Raw genomic sequence first — 19,764 nt, 5'->3', positions numbered from 1 at the left:
ATTACTTTTTGTAACATACAAGATTATGCACTTCAAAATAGAAACTATATTCTTACTAAGAATGAATCACTAATGAGAGAAATTTATAATAAGACATTATTATATCATTAACAACCATAATTATTTCTTATTATTTCTATGAATGTCACATATGTACCTTAAGATATGAATCCTTATTACCAAAACCTAGATATTTCTATTACTAGGATTAAAATAATGATAACAGTAGACAATATTTACTAAGCATTTAACCCTATATAAAAAAACAAAAAACAATTAATGGCTCGGTATTCTTAAATAAATTTAATGCTATTTAATTCTTAAGGATTTTTTTTTTATCTATTGTCACAACCCTGGGTCATACTTATTTTGAAGGGCCTAGAATCAGTATATATGAAGGACAGATGCTGCTCTTTGAATAGAGATATGAAGAGAGCAGGTGCACACACAGGATAATCATTACCAAGAAAATAGTGACAGCTGTCTTTAAAAGTGCTAGCAAGGGGCGCCTGGGTGGCGCAGTCGGTTAAGCGTCCGACTTCAGCCAGGTCATGATCTCACGGTCCGTGAGTTCGAGCCCCGCGTCGGGCTCTGGGCTGATGGCTCAGAGCCTGGAGCCTGTTTCCGATTCTGTGTCTCCCTCTCTCTCTGCCCCTCCCCTGTTCATGCTCTGTTTCTCTCTGTCCCAAAAATAAATAAACGTTGAAAAAAAATTAAAAAAAAAAAAAAAAAAAAAAGTGCTAGCATGTCTGAGTAGAAATACTAGACTGCTGATCAGATCTGGATCTTAGGCTTACTTCAACTACTGACATGCTATGCGATCCCATAAAAACTATCAAAACATGTCTAGGCTCAGCTTTCTTATCAGCCAGTGAAGAGATTACGTTTTGTAATATTTTTCTATCTTCATCTGTGGTACATAAACTGGCATGTGGAAGACAACAGATCTCTTAGTGACTGCATTTAAAGACACGCAAAGGGGCGCCTGAGTGACTCAGTTGGTTAAGCGTCCGACTCAGCTCAGGTCATGATCTTGCGATTCATGAGTTCAGGCCCCATGTCGGGCTCTGTGCTGACAGCTCAGAGCCTGGAGCCTGCTTCAGATTCTGTCACTCCCTCTCTCTCTCCTTCCCCAGTCAAGTTCTGTCTCTCTCTCTCTCTCTCTCTCTCTTTCAAAAATAAACAAACATTAAAAAAATTAAAAGAAAATAAAGACATGTAAAGGTTTCAGAGATAAGCGTCCTCTGAAAAATACTTACTACAATCTTAAAGTAATCACTTGGGATAACCACATCTCCATTCTTGACCCACTTCACAGTTGGAGTCGGTTTCCCAGTCACTTCACATTCGAATACAATATCCATGGACTCATGAGCATATATATTCGTCGGCTGTTTCAAGAATTCTGGTTGGACTTTAAAATAGAAAGGAAATTAGGATATTAATAAAAATAAATATAGCTAGCTATTAACATTTCAAATAATTTTTTTAAATCATAGAATTCACAGGATTTTTACTTATTATTTGAGGCTTTCACATAGTTTTATAAAAGCATGTAACATATATTCAAAACATTTGTTGGAACTCCATACATATCTTTACAAATTGTATTTTGGTACAATTAACTGGAAGGATAATTATAAAGATAATTTCTGAGATTCCTTGTTGATAAATATATATTTAGTGGACTATATTGAAGAAATTGATATGAATATTCTAAACTGTCTAAAAATGAGTATTTTTTTTTAATTTTTTTTTCAACGTTTATTTATTTTTGGGACAGAGAGAGACAGAGCATGAACGGGGGAGGGGCAGAGAGAGAGGGAGACACAGAATCTGAAACAGGCTCCAGGCTCTGAGCCATCAGCCCAGAGCCCGACGCGGGGCTCAAACTCACGGAGTGCGAGATCGTGACCTGGCTGAAGTCGGACGCTTAACCGACTGCGCCACCCAGGCGCCCCTAAAAATGAGTATTAAAAGACTAGTTCCCTAATGTTTATACCATTTCGGAAGAACCATAACCAAACTTTTTAAAAAACTGAGAAAACTAACATTATTTTTCTTGTCAGTCAGCTGAGTAAGTAACACCACCACCACCAACAAACACCAAAAAAACAAAAAGGGAATACAAATGTCATATTAGAGGCCTTAAGTAGTTCACTCATGTAACATCCCTCATTAGTAACATCCCTCATTGCATGATATAGTTTTCAAGGGTGGGAGAAAGAGTAGCAGGACCTTTGGCAGAAAAAGTCTGAACATTCCAGTATCTCTCTCTCCCTGCCCTAAAGTTGTAAATCACTGACTTAAAAATAACACAGGAAGACTGAATTAGAAGGATAAGAATAGATCATTTAGTCAACCTCCAACCTAACGTTGTAATTTCCTATACAACATCCTTGACAAGGGGTCTCATTAATCCCTATTTCAAAATTTCAAATGATAAGCCTCCCTGTATCCGAAAGCAGCAAGTTCCACTGTAGGGTAGTTCTACCAAATGAGCAACCATGACAACAGCAAGGGTTTGCTTTTGTTTTTGTTTTTAATGGTTGAGCTACAATGTGCTTAGCCTGCTGGGATTTTGATTGGGATTGTTAAATTTGTGGCAATTTGACATCTTAACTATACTGAGTCTTCCTTTCCCTGAATTTGGTTTACCTCTCCATTTATTTAGTTCTATGGTTTCTCTCATCATTGTTTCCTAGTTTTCAATATACAAATCTTGTTCATACTTTTTTTAGGTATTTCCCTAAGGATTCTGGTGCTACTTTTTTCATACTTAATTTTTTATTTAGTTTCCAATTGTTCACTAATATGATTTACGTATATAACTTTTTATCCTATGCTCCTACTGAACTCACTCATTAGTTCTAGTAGCTTTTTATAGACAATTGGGGGATTATCTACATAAACAATCATGTTGTCTGTCAATAGAGACAGTTTTATTTCTTCTCTTCCAATCTGCTTTGGTCTTTTTTTTCATTTTCTTGCCTACTCCACTGGCTAGAGGGCTAGACTGGGGCAGGTCCTGGGAACAAATCCAGGGTTAATGAAGAGTAAGAGTAGAGTAGAGCAAGTAGGTAGAACCCCAGAAACTGGTAGGAGCCAAGGATGGAAAGAACACATGATCTTAAGAAGCAACTTCCTGCTCATCATCAGTCAGACCCATGGTACCCCAGCAGGTAACTTTCCACACACAAGCTCAGGTCTGTGGAATCTAGAAGATCTCCTGTGGACCAGCTTGGCCCATGGCTGTGTTCTCTGGCAGCAATTATACCCTCCCTGAGGTCTGAATTGCAACCTTAGACTGGGATGCCCTTTTCCAAGTTTGTTCGTTCCTTTTGCTCTAGAGGTAGTACCTGCTCCTTCAGTATTCCTTAGAGTCCTTTGTCCTTTTTAGTAGTTAAAACATTTTTACTAGTTAATAATTCTTTATATTAATATTTCTTTGTTCAAATTCCTGGTGTGACTTTTGGCCCCTGACTGGACCCGGGCTAATACACTAATGTAAGTCTCATACACGCTGCCAATATTTCTTCCCAATTTTTTCTTTTGTCTTTTAACTTAAGGCACCTGTTGTTCTACCAAAATTTTCAATTTGTATGTGGTAAAATTTATCAGTTCTCCCTTTTTTGGCATCTATATTTTGTTATTCTTGCTCCAAAGGTTTTCCCTGCCTCCATACTATAAAAATATTCACTTGCAATTTCTTCTAGTATGTCTGGGAAACAATCTGGACATCACCAAGTATCCAGCTTTACATTTTTCTAAATGGCAACCTCAGTAATCCCAATAACATTACATGATTTGAAATCGTTTTTTGGTTTTAAACTTTAAAAAAAAAATTGTTTTGAGATAGATAGAGAGAGAGAGAGAAAGAGAGAGAGAGAGAGAGAGAGAGAACGAGCAGGGGAGGGGTAGAGAGAAAGGGAGAGAGAATCCCAAGCAGGCTCCATGCTGGCAGCACAGAGCCCGATGTGGGGCTCAATCTCACAAACCTGAGATCATGACCGAAGCTGAAATCAAGAGTTTGACACTCAAATGACTAAGCCACCTAGGCACCCCAAAATCGTTTTAATATTAAAATCCTATGTATTCTTGAGGGGCAGTTATTTCTGGATACTATGTGGTTTCCCTGATCTGTCTATTCCTGCACTAGAACCAAAAACTTAATGGCTGTAACTACACAATATTTTAAAATATTTATTTCCTCAAAACTTTCCTCATATTGTTAGTTTTTTGTTTTGTTTTGTTTTTAATTCCAGATGAATTTAGACTCACCTTTGGTCAAGTTTATCTGGTCTTTCTCAAAGAAAACATACAAACAAGAACAACCCAGAGTTTTCATTTTAGTGCAATAAATTTTAGATGCAGGAAAAAATAACTTTTAAAGAAAAAAAATTTTTTTTTAATTTTTTAAAGAAAAAAATATTTTAGATGCAGGAAAAAAATATTTTCAATCCTGAGTGTTCCCTATTTAAGATCAGATGTTTAAGCTTATTTGAATATTATTCAATAATGATTTACTGTAAAGACACTGCAATGACTGAAGTCAAGAGATTTACACATGAGTTCTGGTTTTACCAGTAGACATTTTGTTGGCCATGGGTTTCAGTCTGCTCCTATACTAAATAAGGAACTCAACTGGACTATTCCTAAATACACCAAGGTCTCTAACCAACTGCAACATCATGATTTTGGTTTATATATCTGATGTATGATAATAGCTAACATTCACGAGTACTTTCACTTCTTATCATTATTTCCCACAACCCTACTATTTAGGTCCATTTTATAGACAAGGATACTAACACACCGAGAGGCTAAGTAGCTCCATCAGGTCACAAGGCTTAGTCAGTGACAGATCTGGATTTTGAACCTAAGCAGTCTGACTTTAAACCCTATGTTCTAACTTTTTACTTTAGAGAAAGTAATAATAAACCCCATGTACTGTCATATAGCTTCCACAATTATCAACTCATGGCCAGTGTATTTCATCATCTATATCCTAACCCTACCCCATGTCTTTCCCCAGGTTACTCTGAAAGCAAATCCCGGGTATCACTTTAATATATATAAGTATTTAAGTAAATTCCTCTATAAAACAAGAATTCCCATTTCCAAACAAAACTATAATACCATCATCAGGTTGGTATCTACAATAATTTCTCAATATCATCAATTAGCCATCAATTAGTTAATTTTACTAACTGGCCTACATTTAAAAAAATGATTTATTTGAATTGGACAAACAAGGTACATTCATTGGTATTAATCTGTTGCTTACATTTCTTTTAACCTACATGTTTCCTCTTTATCTCCTATCTTTGTTTGCAATTAATTTGCTGTAGAAATCATCTGCTCTATAAAGTTTCTTGCAGTCTGTCTTTTGCTGACTGCATGCCATGGTGGTATTTAAACACATTCGTCCTGCATTTAGCAGTTAAATGTAGATGCTTGACTGGAGTTAGGCTCCTCCTTATTTTTTCAAGTCTATTTCATAAGTAGTGCCACCGTCCTTCCATCAGGAGAGTTCATAACGTGTGACCATCTCTCTTTTTGTGATGTTAGCAGTCTTATATACTGTGAAATAACAATATTCTTATTCTGTCATTCCTTCTATAAAAAAAAAAAAACCCTCATCAATTATTTGGTTATCCTTAAATATACCTCTCAAAGAAAGAGCAGGATAAATGTTTGATTTCTTCCCTTATCAATTTTTCAAAATAATGGTCTGGCTCTCTAATATTCTCCCAACTGAAGGGAATCACTGAAGGGTTTTTTAAAAAGTACTCTTATGATTTCATGGATTAAAATAAATTTGATTTGTTTCAATCCATGCAAGTCATTATTCTTTTGATTCACAAACTATCCCCCTTTCTGACTACTGGAAGCCTGAGTCCACTGAAAGTTCCTGAGTCCTTTTTGACATGATCCTAGTGGTCTTTGGTATTTTCTGGTCACAGTTTTAGGCCCTATTTGTGGACAAAACTAGCAATTATATACTTTTTATATATAAAATTGATCATGATTTCATTCTGTTCTCCAATTAAATTCAAAACCATAGGTTTTAACTAGATCATAATAATTTCACATCTGTATTTCTTTTCTCTCATACTAAAAATCCATTCTCACTGACACCAACTCATATGTTTTATCTTACACTCAGTAGGCTCAGAATAATGATACCAATGTTTTCACCAACAATATAATACCAGAAAGCAGCTCAAGATTTTTGTAGTCTTTTTTGTCCTCAGCATATATCCCATTAGATATATATGGTCCAATTGGCATTTTACATTTATTTGTAATAATAACTTTCTTTTTTTTAAATGTTTATTTGAGAGAAAGAGAGAGAATGAATCCCAAGTGGTCTCCATGCTGCCAGTGTAGAACTCCACTTGGGGCTCAATCCCACAAACCTGTGAGGTCATGACCTAAACTGAGCCACCCAGGCACCCCTGTAATAACTTTTACTTGGAATTGTAACTTTCTGTGTGGCTACACTACCAACTAGATACACATTTGGAGTCATTTGTTTCATTCTACTTTCCCCTTTCTGAAATTACTTCGTAAATCTACAAAAGGAAGGTATACTCAAACAAGTCTTGCTTCTACCCCTGCTTTCTCCACCCTGTTCTCTCTCTTCCCCTATAGTAGCCATTAAAAAAATTTTTTTAAGGTTCAGCCTCCCATTTTAAAACTTATAAGCAAACACACACAATTTGTCCCCACCTCTCTTCTTTAGATTAAATAGCAATGAGGGAGTGGCTAAGGACAAAGTACAAGCTAGCAGACCACCCCCTTCCCCCACGGTGGGATACGTGTGATATTCCTCAGGCACTCCTTGTTGCCCAAGAACAAAGGAAAGGAAACAAAACAAACGGCCAACTGATAGAGATCACAGTCATACAGGACAGGAGTCTCCATCAGTTTGCAAATATCTTAGTAAATTACAAGAAAAAGGCAATCTTATCAATAACCTGATCTCCAGAAACTGTAGACTCAGTTTCCTGGAACTCTAACATCACCCTTCCATAGTGACGTAGGGAACACAGGCAAGAAGGAAACAGCAGGTAAAATTTAATTCCCTTATAACCTGCAGCCCATTGACAAATACTTGAGGCAAATACAGAGTATAACATTTCTCCAGGAATCCTCTGCCGTCACAATGTTAATGCCTTACTAGGGGGGAAACAACCAGCTTGATAATAGCAATGCCTCAATTTTAAGAGTCCTCTTTAGCATGTCAAAGTCCCTCTGGAGGCCTCCCATATGCCTTTACCTCCCCAACTCCACAGTATAAAACCAGCCATTCTTCACAACCACAATGCAGCTCCTTTTGCCCACAGGTCCTGTCCCGGTGCTTTAATAAAATCACCTTTTTGCATCAAAGACGTCTTCAAGAATTCTTGGCCGTCAGCTCTGGACCACCCCATCGTCACCCCAAAACCTCATCAGTAACACACTGAACAATCTTTGTCTGCCTTTAAAGCCTGCAATCTTAACTACTAAGGCATCATGTTTCTGAGGAAATGATGTATTTCTTGAGTCTCAAGGACTGAGACTCCCCGTAAGGCAGAGCAAGTAATTCTGGAAAACACAGCAAAATCCTCTTCAAAAAATCCCAATTAATATGATTTTAGCATGCATTTTTAGTAAACAGACTTTCAAAGACTATTAGAAAAAAAATTATCACAATGTTCAATTCATCATTTACTTTTTCCTTTTCATGAATTACAAAATATAGCCTTTAAAATGTGCTCTGGATTTTAACTTCTCTGTAGATAGTATTCACACCAATTAAACACAATGTAAGAGCAGATGTTTGTGGTTGGGAAGTTAAATTGATAACCAGAGAGCAAATGAGTCAATTACCATAAGAAAATAAGCGTCGTAATGGAAGATTATGCATTTTGTTACCAAAGAGATAATTAAGCTTCAAATTCTCTTTGACAGCTCCCTATCCCGTCTAATGCCATCATCATTACAAGAATAATTTTAATTGCTAAATGCACAAGTAGAATTTAATACTAAAACATATTATACTTGCAAAATTCTTTTGCTGGAAACATCACTTAATTCCATCACTGTTTTGCAACGTTGGAAATTACCACTCAATTCAAACAGAAAACAATGTAGGGCCAACAGCAATGTTTCAAGGTTACTTTATTATGCTCTTATTTGGAAGATTATAACAGTTTTCATTTACATTACCTCTGAATTGTTGGAATATCTATTGTTGCATTTTAAAGGTTTAAGCATTGGAATTCCTAAAAAGCTCTTTAAGTAGAGAAATAAATCAATTCTGTCCATTTTACTTAAACTGCACACTTGCTGTTCTTAAGCTTCTTTTCAATTATTCACAAAATTACATGTAAGTCCTTAAAAACAACAACAACAACAAAAAACCCCAACAAATAAAACCCAAGCATTTTAACAGGCTTAAATTCCTTGAGGATGTCATTTGGCAATCTAATCAACAAGTCTGCTTTAAGTACTGTCTCAACTAACAAAGCAAAAATACATTAGAGCTCTCCAACATTTCTCAAGAAAGCCTCTCCTTCCAAAAAAAGTGAATAGGTTTTCCTTACTCTCCAGGAGGAAATTATAACTATGGAGCAACATTGTGACAAAGTTGCCATATGACCTTGAAATTTTGTCTCCTTCCTTCCCCACGCCTCCAGTTTCATCACATTTCCTTAATTCTCCCCCTCAAGTTATCCAACAGGTACTCAGTTGTCCTTAGGATCTTAACTAAAAACATTTCGTGATCCACTTCTCCCCCAATTCTTGGCTATCACTGCCCTATTTACCATTGAAAACCCAGCAGACCTATTTACCATTGGCTATCTTGCTATCACTGCCCTATTTACCATTGAAAACCCAAACAGACGCTCAGTGTCTATTTGTCAGCATGAATGGTTATTTGAATTCTAAAACTTCCATTAATCAGCAGAAGATGTTCAGATAAGAATTTTTCTCAAGGATTCTCAAGTTTTTCACAGATTCAATGTTTCATACCATTGTTTCTCCAACAAGAGTTCATAAATTTATTCTTTGCTATCTGTGAATTTTCTGCATGAATTTTAAATGTTTATGATAATGTAAAAATTTAATAAGCATGTTATTTCAGCATTCACATTCATGTTTACCAGTTGGCTCTGTAATGGCAGAATTCAATCCCAATGCAATGTTACTCAAACTTTGGGTCTTACGGTCCTTATACGTCTTAAACTTGAGAAACTGTGCTCTACAAGTAATTATTTTTTAAGAATTCTCAAAAATCTTTACCAAACATAAGCTCCCCTTCCTTCATAAGACTGGGACATACTTAATCTTTGCATGGTGTCACAATATTGCCATGATGAACATCAGCTGTGTACCACACCCCAACAAAGAAGGTACAAGGGCCTCAAGGTTGATTACTTTCGCCTGGCACTATAAGTACATTAGATAGAAATGCTCCCTTAATAGCTGTACTCAATTTGTCAGTTCTCTGCTTTCAGCCTTGTAGCAGCATACAAATAACTTAGGATAAGGTTTCTCCAAGTGAGATCCACAGACTATTTGAAGAGTTACACAAAGTTCTGTATTGGGCCTGAGAAAAATACTGAGTGTTGGCCTCACACTACCACATACTTGAGAACTGCAAAAGACGAGGCCACAAAATCCACATTTTAACAAGCTCTCTGAAATTACTCTCAACCATGGTAAAGTGTGAGAACCCTGTGTTAGGGGTCAGTCACTCAAGGAGATAACTACATACATTATCACAATTTATATAGACAGAGAGCTCCCCAATTTTTGTGCCTGTTGGAACCATTGAATTCATTCATTTGCTCACTCATCAAACAAATATTCAATAAGCAACTACTGAGTTAAAAAAACATTTTAAAGGATGCTGTCAAGGAGAATGACAATAAAGACATGCTTAATAAGTGTTATATAGATGGGAGTTCAAATAGAGAGAGATATAACTACCGATGCAGTGAAGAATACAAAAAAATTCGTCCAGTGGTTACCTCTCAAGAGGATAACTGGGAAACTGGCAAATGAAGAAAGATGGACAGTGACTTGTTGCCATATACTCTTCCCCTTGATTTTTAAAACTGTGGTAAAATACACATTACAGAAAATGTACAATCTAAACCATTTTAAAGTTAAAAAAAATTTTTTTTTAATGTTTATCTTTATTTTTGAGACAGAGACAGAGCATGAGTGGGGGAGAGGCAGAGAGAGAGGGAGACACAGAATCTGAAGCAGGCTCCAGGCTCCGAGCTGTCAGCACAGAGCCCGATGCAGGGCTCGAACTTGTCAACTGCGAGATCATGACCTGAGCCGAAGTCGGACTCTCAACCGACGGAGCCACCCAGGTGCCCCCAATCTAAACCATTTTTAAGTATACAGTTCAGTGGTATTAAGCACACTTACACTGCTGGGCAACCATCGGCATAATCCATCTCCAGAACTCTTTTCATCTTGTGAAAACTGGAACTCTATACCCATTAAACAGTAACACCCCTTTCCTTCTCTCCCTACCAGCCACTGGCAACCACCCTTCTACTTTCTGTCTCTCTGCTTCTGACTACTGTAAGCACTTCACATGAATTGAATCATATTTTGTCTTAGCATCCTGTCAACGTGCATCCATGTCACAAAGCATGCGTCAGAACTTCCCTCCTTCACAAGGCTGAATAACATTCCATTGTATGTACATATCATGTTTTGCTTGTCCACTCATCTGCAACAACTGGGTTGCTTCTAACATTTTAGCTATCATGTTTGCTGCTACGAACATGAATGTACAGTTAACCCGGGAGACCGTGCTTTCAATTCTTTTTGAATATATATCCAAAAGTGGAACTGATGGATCATATGGTAATTCTATTTTTAATTTATTGAGGAACCACCATACTGTTCTTGACAATGGCTACACATTCCCATTAATCGTAGAGAAGAGTTCCAATCAGTTTCTCCACATCCTGGCCTATACTTGTTATTTTCTGTTTTGTTTTGTTTTGTTTTGTTTTGAGAGTAGCCATCCTAATTGGTGTGAGGTGCTATTTTATTGCACCATATATGTTTTTGAACCATTTGACTTTTTCTAGGTTCATAGACTATTTAAGAAAATTTTACTGACTACCGGTTTGGATTTGTCTGCTCCCCCCCTTCTCCCTATTCTTTCAGCTAGTTCTATCTGCTGAGATGTCTTTGTTTTCTTTTCTCCTTCTCTCTACTTTCCTCATTTTCTAATTTTAAAAGCTGAATAAGTAGTCAATATAGAAGGAGTAAACAATACAAAAAAAAAAAAAAAAAGAAAGAAACAGAGAACAGAAAACAAAAAATCCTTCTCTATACCAAGCCCCAAACTACCTGTCAATTATCATATCTTCCCCAGAGATAAACACTATTTTTGGTGGGTAAGCTTCCCAAACTTTTTTCTATGTATTCCAAACACATCGCCCGCCCGCCCTCCCTCTCTCCCTCTCTCTCTCTCTCTCTCTCTCTCTCTCTCTCTCTCTCACACACACACACACACACACACACACACACACACACACACACACAGACACTTTAAAATATAGAATGGATCAGCCAATAAATACTCTTTGGCAACCTGGGTTTCTCTCACTTATCAGTTTATACGACCATCTCTTTTTTGACAGCAGCACAGTGGTCCACAGTCTGACTACACCATAATTTATTTTACCAGTAATGCTTTAATACACATCCTTATACGCAGATCTTTGCACACATGTCAAAGAGTTTCAAAAGACTAGATTCCTAAAAGGAATAACTAGGTCATGGTGTTTTCCTATTTAAAGACTTTATACATATTACCAATGGCTGTATCAGCTTTATACTCCTGTCAGAGAATCACTATCAATGAGACTATTCAACACGCTCCTGGAAGTTCTAATAATGTAATGAAATAAGAAAAAGAAAAGAAATATAAATATAGGGGTGGGGTTGGAAAAATCTCTCCCTGCCACTCCCCTCTCCCCAGTACACCATGGCAATGACTGTCTATTTAGAACATTCAAGAAAATCCCTCTCATGGAGAAATTTCAATGTGCATTGCTGTACTATTTGGGGGGAGGGCAGGACAATAATGTAATCAAGTGGATGATAATTAAACTATGGCACATCTAGTTAAAGTATATTACAGTCTTCCTACTCAAAGTATAGGGAACATCAGCATTGGCATCATTTGGGAGTTTATTAGAAACACAGCCTCCAGGGGCGCTGGGGTGGCTCAGTCGGTTGAGCATCTGACTTCGGCTCAGGTCATGATCTCATGGTCCGTGAGTTCGAGCCCCGTGTCAGGCTCTGTGCCAACAGCTCAGAGCCTAGAGCCTGCTTTGGATTTTGTGTCTCCCTCTCTCTCTAACCCTCCCCTGTTCATGTTCTGTCTCTGTCTCAAAATTAAATAAATGTTAAAAATTAAAAAAAAAAAAAAAAGAAAAAGAAACACAGCCTCTGTACCCTACTCTAAAACCTCTGTCTGAATCAGTATTGGCATTTTAACAAGATCTTTAGGTGATTTGCATGCACATTAAAAGTTTGATAAGCACTGCTTTCAAGAATTTATATACTGATACAGTCTTATATGTACAAACATGAAAAAACTAAAGCTTAAAAAGTCAAAAAGCAATTTGCAGAGCAACACACATGGTATGATCCTATTTGTTAACAAAAAAACCCAATATATTTCTAGATGTACATGTACACAAACGCTTTCTAAAAACATCCATAAGTATATATATACTAAACTAATGGCAAAGGTTACCTCTGAGAAACAGGGTGGGGATGGGAAAGGAGAAATGCAGAAGATTTACTTTGTGGATACAGTTTGATCCTTTAATAACATTATACTACTTATATAATTTAATTTTTTTAATGTTTATTTATTTTTGAGAGAGAGAGAGTGTAAGTAGGGGAGGGGCAGAAAGAGAGGGAGACACAGAATCCAATGCAGGCTGCAGGCTCTGAGCTGTCAGCACAGAGCCCGACGTGGGGCTCAAACTCATGAACCTTGAGATCATGACCTGAGCCAAAGTTGGACGCTTAACCGACTAAGCCACCCAGGCACCCCTGTTACTTACATAATTTAAAAAAGAAAAACAAAAACCAAATAAACTGAAAAGCGAATAGAGAAATAAATTTTTGTAAGCTAACAAAAAAAAATGATTAACAAGCTTTTCAATGTCACTCATATTCTTATACAACCAAGAAAAGGTAAATTAAAAACTAATTCATGCTACAAAAATAATTAAATAGCTGAGACACAAAGGTGCAGAGTCCTATCACATGGCCAAATTCTAAACACTGGAGGAAAAAGACCAAATGAACTTTTTGTTCTCACAGAGAATGACTTGAAAAAAATCACTGTTATAAGAGGAGACAATCAAATAAAATACAGGCAAAACAAATACTATGTAAGTGTACAGAAGACAGTAAAAAAGAAGTGTTGTTTTTCTGGATTTTTGCCTTGTTTGTACTTTTATCAGTTCTTTTAAAAAAGTATTTGTCGTGGTTTCTTTTCTCATCGTAAATACTCATTTTGCACCTAATTTGATACTTATTTTCTTCCAGAAGGCCTTAGTTTTCACTCCAGGCCCCATAGAAGCTAGATCTGCTTGTTACATTTAATGCTACTTCTACAAACATATTCCCTTGAATAGGCACAGAATATCTCTGGAAGGATACAAAAGAAATTAATAGTAGTGGTTGCTTCTGTAAAGGGAGTAGGACACTAGGTAATATTTCATTATATATCATTTTGTATCTTCTATCTACCTTACCTATTAAAAACGTTGAGTTAAAAAAAATAAAAGTGGAGAGACATGCATACACCTGGCTAGGCAGACATGCTTGTGTCAAAAGGTCAACCATAACTCTTTTATTTTTATTTTTTTTTTAAATTTTTTAACGTTTATTTATTTTTGAGACAGAGAGAGACAGAGCATGAACAGGGGAGGGGCAGAGAGAGAGGGAGACACAGAATCGGAAGCAGGCTCCAGGCTCTGAGCTGTCAGCCCAGAGCCCGACGCAGGGCTCGAACCCACGGACCGTGAGATCATGACCCGAAGTCGGACGCTTAACCAACTGAGCCACCCAGACGCCCCCCATAACTCTTTTAAAGTCAATCTACAATAAAATGCCATTCAATATCCCAAGAAAAATTTTAAGAATATTTGACAAGCTGATTCCACAGTACATCTAGATGAAAAAATGTTGAGAAAAATAATTTTTTTGTGAATAACAATGAGAGGGGATCCTCTTAACAAAATATCTAAACAATAACTGAGACAGTACAGTATTGATGTAGGAATAGACAAATTTATCAATAAAACAGAGTCTAGAAATAAGACCTACACAATTTGGAAATCTGGATTATAAAGTGTGATATTTCAAATAACTTGGGGGGGGGGAGCAAGAACAGTGGTGGGGCAACAGGTAATCCATTTGGGGAAATATTACCATATAGCAAAAAAATCCCCACAAAAACCACCAAAACAAAAGAAAAACTCCAGATGGATCAAAAATCAAAAAGTAAAAATAAACTACAAAGCAATAGAAGAAAATGGGAAAGAATGTTTTTGAATAAGGGGGAGCAAGATACAATTCCAAAAGGAAAAATTCCAACATAGTTGACTACAAAGAAATAAAAATTCTCTGTATGATAAAATACACTTTAAAATTAAAAGACAAATTACAGTAATGTTCATAGCAGTTTTAAGTTGCTAAAAATTGGAAACAACTCATATGTCCATCAAAATGAATAAACAATTATGGTATATTCATACATTAGAATACTACTCAGCAAAAAAAGGAACAAACCACTGACACAATCACATGGCTGCTTTCAAATAAGTATGCTGAAAGAAATAAGACAAAAACAGAGTGTATGCTATGCTATTCCATGTATGTGAAACTCCAGAAAATATAAACTAATCTATAAAGACAGAAAGTAGATTACTGGTTACTTAGAGATAAGGGGTGTGTGAAGGGCAGGTGGGAGTGCCAAGAGGCATCAGAAAATTTGGGGAGTAATGAATAAGTTAATTATCTAGATCTTGGTCATTGTTTCATGCATGTACACCTAAAATTTATCAAACTGTACACTGTAAATGTATGCAGTACATTGATGTCAATTATATTTCAATGCAGCTGTTAAAAAAATACAGGTGAAATATTTGAATAAATTATTTGTAATTCATATGTCAAAGAATTGGTATTCAGAATACATTAAAAAATTCTACAAGTCAATAAAAGATAATCCAAACACTGTCCATTAAGAATGGACAATTAAAGAAAATAAAAAGTCAAAAAAAAATCTGAAAGATGTCAAATCTCTTCTGAATTAAAAATCCACTACTAGGGAGTAAACAAAGTGATACCACCTTTCTGAATGGCAACCTGGCAAGATGTATCAATATTTAAAACATGAATACCTTTTATTTTAGCAATAATAGTCCTAGGAATAATCATAAAAAGATAAAGTGTACAAGTGGATATGTACGTTTATAGCAGTGTAATTTACCACAGCAAAACACTAGAAGCCACCTAAATATTTATTAAAAACCTGGATAAACACATGCAAACACTGGAATACTGTTATCGCAGGGGTCAGCAAAGTATGTTCCCTTTTTACAAATAAAGTTTTACTGGAATACAGTCATGCTCATTAGTTTAGGTAGAGTCTACAGCTGTTTTTCTACTACAATGGCAAAATGAGTACTTGTGACAGGGACCAAAAGGTGCATGAGACTAAAACACTTATTATCCAGTCCTTTAAGAAAAGTTTACTGACTGCTGTAAACCACTATATACAATGTACATTTGTGTGTCCTGACACAGAAAGATATGACCATGATACCCAATAAAAACATGCCAAAATCAGAATTAATGGTATCATTTCATATTTTAAGAAACATGGATTTATTGTAATATCAATTTACATTCTGGAGAAATAATTTTATAATCTCATTACAGAAACCTTGAATGAGTGAATACAGTTTGCTGAAGAATAATCCAATCAAACCCAGTAAATGATCATTAAGCGTATTGTGAACTAATTCCTCATCTCCAAAGATGAAAAGCTTGTTCTTTTTTTTTTTTTTTTAATTTTTTTTTTTCAACGTTTATTTATTTTTGGGACAGAGACAGACACAGCATGAACGGGGGAGGGGCAGAGAGAGAGGGAGACACAGAATTGGAAACAGGCTCCAGGCTCCGAGCTGTCAGCACAGAGCCCGACGCGGGGCTGGAACTCACGGACCGCGAGATCGTGACCTGGCTGAAGTCGGACGCTTAACCGACTGCGCCACCCAGGCACCCCAAAAAGCTTGTTCCTAAACATGTTCCTGATTTATCAAACTGCTACTGGCATATTTTTCATTCTTTACTACTCACGAAAATTCTCCAAATTGGCCTAGCTTAGAAAAATCTTTGCTTCCTTTGTCCATATGCAAATTAGAATATATTTATTTGAAAATTCTACACAGCAGCTGAAAATAAGCATTTTAGTTCTTGTAGAAGTTCAGTAAATCACAAGCTTCGGCAGTTTAGTACAAAGCAGAATATCTGTTTTTCAAACCGTTGACCCACTGGTGTACCTAGGGCAGTCCAGTGGGCATAGTCAACTCTGGTGCAGAAACTGAGAAAGGACAGTCTGTAGAGGTTAAAAACAATAATCAAACCAACGTAAAGTTAAAGTTGGTCTGCTTTTTATTACCACCATGTGCCAGCAATTCTCCACAATGTCAGTGACACAAGCCTCCTTCCCATCAGAGTGGACTCGCCCTCTACTACTTTGTTAGCTGACCATTCCTTTGATGTTTCGTGACACCAATGTTTAAAAACACGGAACAGGAAGAGAGGATGGGGTGAACAGAAAACAGTGCATCTTACATAGTGTGAGTAGGTACTGTTTCGTAAAATGTTTGCTTCAGAGACAGATATATCTGTATTTACCTATATCTATAACCTGTCTACATAATAGATATAGATCAATAGAAAGGTGTAGGATCCAATATATATATTGAATTGTGGCATAAAATGTATTTCTTACTATTTGTAGTAGTTAAAAATGTTTAAAAAGCACTGGGAGAGAATAAAGACCCTCATGAAGTAGTATACGCTGCTTGAAGAGAACGCACTAGGAATAAGAAGTTCCAGGCTTTTACTGCTAGCTTTGTCTTCAAGTGCATTTTGTGACTTTAGGGAAATTACTTTTCCTTGAAAGGAAAAAAGACATATGCATGTGAAAACTCTGCTAATACAAAAGGCATTTAAGGAATTTGCCAGGTATACTCATACAATGTAAATGTTATAAAGTATAGATTATATTTTATGAATAAAATAAAAGGTGCTTGATATTTCTAATATGATAAAATTTCTTGGCACATAAAAATGTCTCAGAATTCCACTGTCCTGTTACAATTTTTTAAAAAATTCAGCAGCAACTATTTTCAGTATCCCAAGAAAAAGGTTTAAGAGGAAAATGTAATTTGGGGACTTATGGAAGCTTTATCAATCAGTAGATTAGTTAACAATACCCCCTCTAGGGTTTTATAAGTGAAAAGGAAACTAAATTTTGTGGAGCATCAGCTATGAGTCAAATATGATAACATGTGCTTTATCTATTAAATCCCTTTAGAGCCTCAAAATGTAAAATGCATTGATAGGTATAATTCTGTTACACAATCACTGGAAATTAGTCCTTATGATCCCCTGAGAAGGGCAGACGATAAGAGCTCTGGCCAATGTACTTGCTATTACTACTTTCTCACTTGAACACACTAGTGTGATGTAGTGTATGTTCTACAGTTCCCTTTAATCTAGAGCTCAAGGTCAATGCTTCACAAATAATTTACTTCACAAGTATAGAAATAAAAAATTCTCTGGGGCACGCAGGTGGCTCAGTCAGTTGAGCTTCTAAATCTTGATTTTGGCTTGGGTCATGATCTCACAGTTCGTGAGTTCGAGCCCCAGGTCGGACTTCGCACTGACAGTGAGGAGTCTGCTTGGGATTCATTTTCTCTCTCTCTCTCTCTCTCTCTCTCTCTCTCTCTCTCTCTCTCCCCCTTTCTCTCTTCTCTTCTTGTCTCTTCTCTCCTCTTCTCTCTCTCTCTCTCTCAAAATAAATAAATACACTTAAAAAAAATTCTCAAGGGTTTTGGGGAAATGGTATTTTACCTCTGCTAATATGAGGATTAGGTTTGATAATTAGGTTTTTTAAAAATACTTATAATTAGATGAAGACTAATATACTAGGCCAATTTAATTATTTACTCAAGGTACAGGTATTATGAAATAGCAGTTTACAGAGGCAAACACAATTGGAATTGAATTGGAATTTACAGATATTTCATAGCACATTTGACATTATTCTTTTGCTTCTTCCAGAGAAATTCAAACAGCTATACTGAGAAAAATTCCAAATCCAAAAATAATAGAAGTAGTAGTGATAGCTAAAATTCAACTATTTCTAAAGACATATAAAGCAAAGACCTGAAATTAATATTGTTAAATATTTTAGGGGGCACCTGGGTGGCTCAGTCAGTTAAGTATCCGACTTCAGCTCAGGTCATGATCTCGCAGGTCATGGGTTCGAGCCCCGTATTGGGCTCTGTGCTGACAGCTCAGAGCCTGGAGCCTGCTTCAGATCCTGTGCCTTCCTCTCTCTCTGCCCCTCCCCTGCTCATGCTCTGCTCGGTCTCTCTCTCTCAAAAATAAACATTAAAAAATTTTTTTTAAATAAGAAAAAATTTAAAAAAATATTTTAACTTTTCTATTTCCCACATCTTTCAGGTACCAATAAATAAGATGCATCACCTACATACAAAATCAATACTCTAAAAAACTTAGAAATTTCACAAAGGAAGATACAAAAATGACCACCAAGCAGATGGTAAAGTACTCAACATCATTAATCATCAGGGAAATGCAAATTAAAGCGAGAGAGATACCATTTCACATCCACCAGGATGACTACAATTAAAAAGACTGCTGGCTAAGATGTGGAGCAAAGAGAACTCACATACACTGTTGGCAGGAATATTAATTGGTACAACCACTCTGGGGAAAGATCAGCCACAACAGGAATACTCCTTGTCAACAAAAAGACACAGACTCCTACTGCATGCAACAATGTGAAAGAATTTTAAATGTTATGCTTGGTGAAAGAAGCCTCACATAAACAAGTACCAATGACCTTCACCCATTTCACAAACACACACACCCCACCTCTGACAACTACCAATCTAGATATTCTCTGTATCTATGAATTCAGGTTTTTCTGTTGTTGATGGTTTGTTTTGTTTTGTCTTGTTTTTTTTAGATTCCATGTATCAATGAGATCATACGGTATTTGTCTTTCTCTGACTTATTCCACTTAGCAAAATACCCTGAAGCCCCATCCATGTTGTTGAAAATAACAAACAAAACAAAACAAAACAAAAAACAATGCTTAAATAAAGTCTGGACTGATTGTCCATTTCTGATTCACAATGTGACATCAAGAATTCATCTTGATGATTAGATTAGATGACAAAACTAGTGTCATGTTTTTTCTTCTACTTTCTGAGCAAGAATCACTGAAATCAACTAGACAAGAATGAGTGTCAGAGACAAAGCTGACACATAATATCGCAGCTTTTATCACCCTGGGCTAGAAATGCCTAATGACTTCACTGTGTCACCTATTGTACCCTTGAGGATGAAGACTGCAACCCATTTGCCATTCTATCTCCA

At 36.4% G+C, this 19,764-nt stretch overlaps 1 protein-coding gene across 8 annotated transcripts in view; it reads right to left on the bottom strand.

Annotated features, from left to right (window-relative positions):
* Positions 1–19,764, bottom strand: part of NEO1 (neogenin 1) — a 242,602-nt gene that overhangs the window by 109,759 nt on the left and 113,079 nt on the right. For all 8 annotated transcript variants that reach the window (XM_040493211.1, XM_040493210.1, XM_040493204.1 and 5 more), the window contains exon 6: positions 1,260–1,414. In XM_040493211.1, coding sequence (XP_040349145.1) covers positions 1,260–1,414 — 155 coding nt within the window. The remainder of the gene's footprint in view (positions 1–1,259; positions 1,415–19,764) is intronic.

The sequence above is a fragment of the Herpailurus yagouaroundi genome, unplaced genomic scaffold (genome assembly GCF_014898765.1).
Source record: "Herpailurus yagouaroundi ecotype Mexico unplaced genomic scaffold, PumYag 184, whole genome shotgun sequence".
In the NCBI taxonomy this organism is placed as follows: Eukaryota; Metazoa; Chordata; class Mammalia; order Carnivora; family Felidae; genus Herpailurus; species Herpailurus yagouaroundi.
Note: the sequence above shows the minus strand (reverse complement) of the source record. Positions and strands in the feature narration are given on the sequence as shown.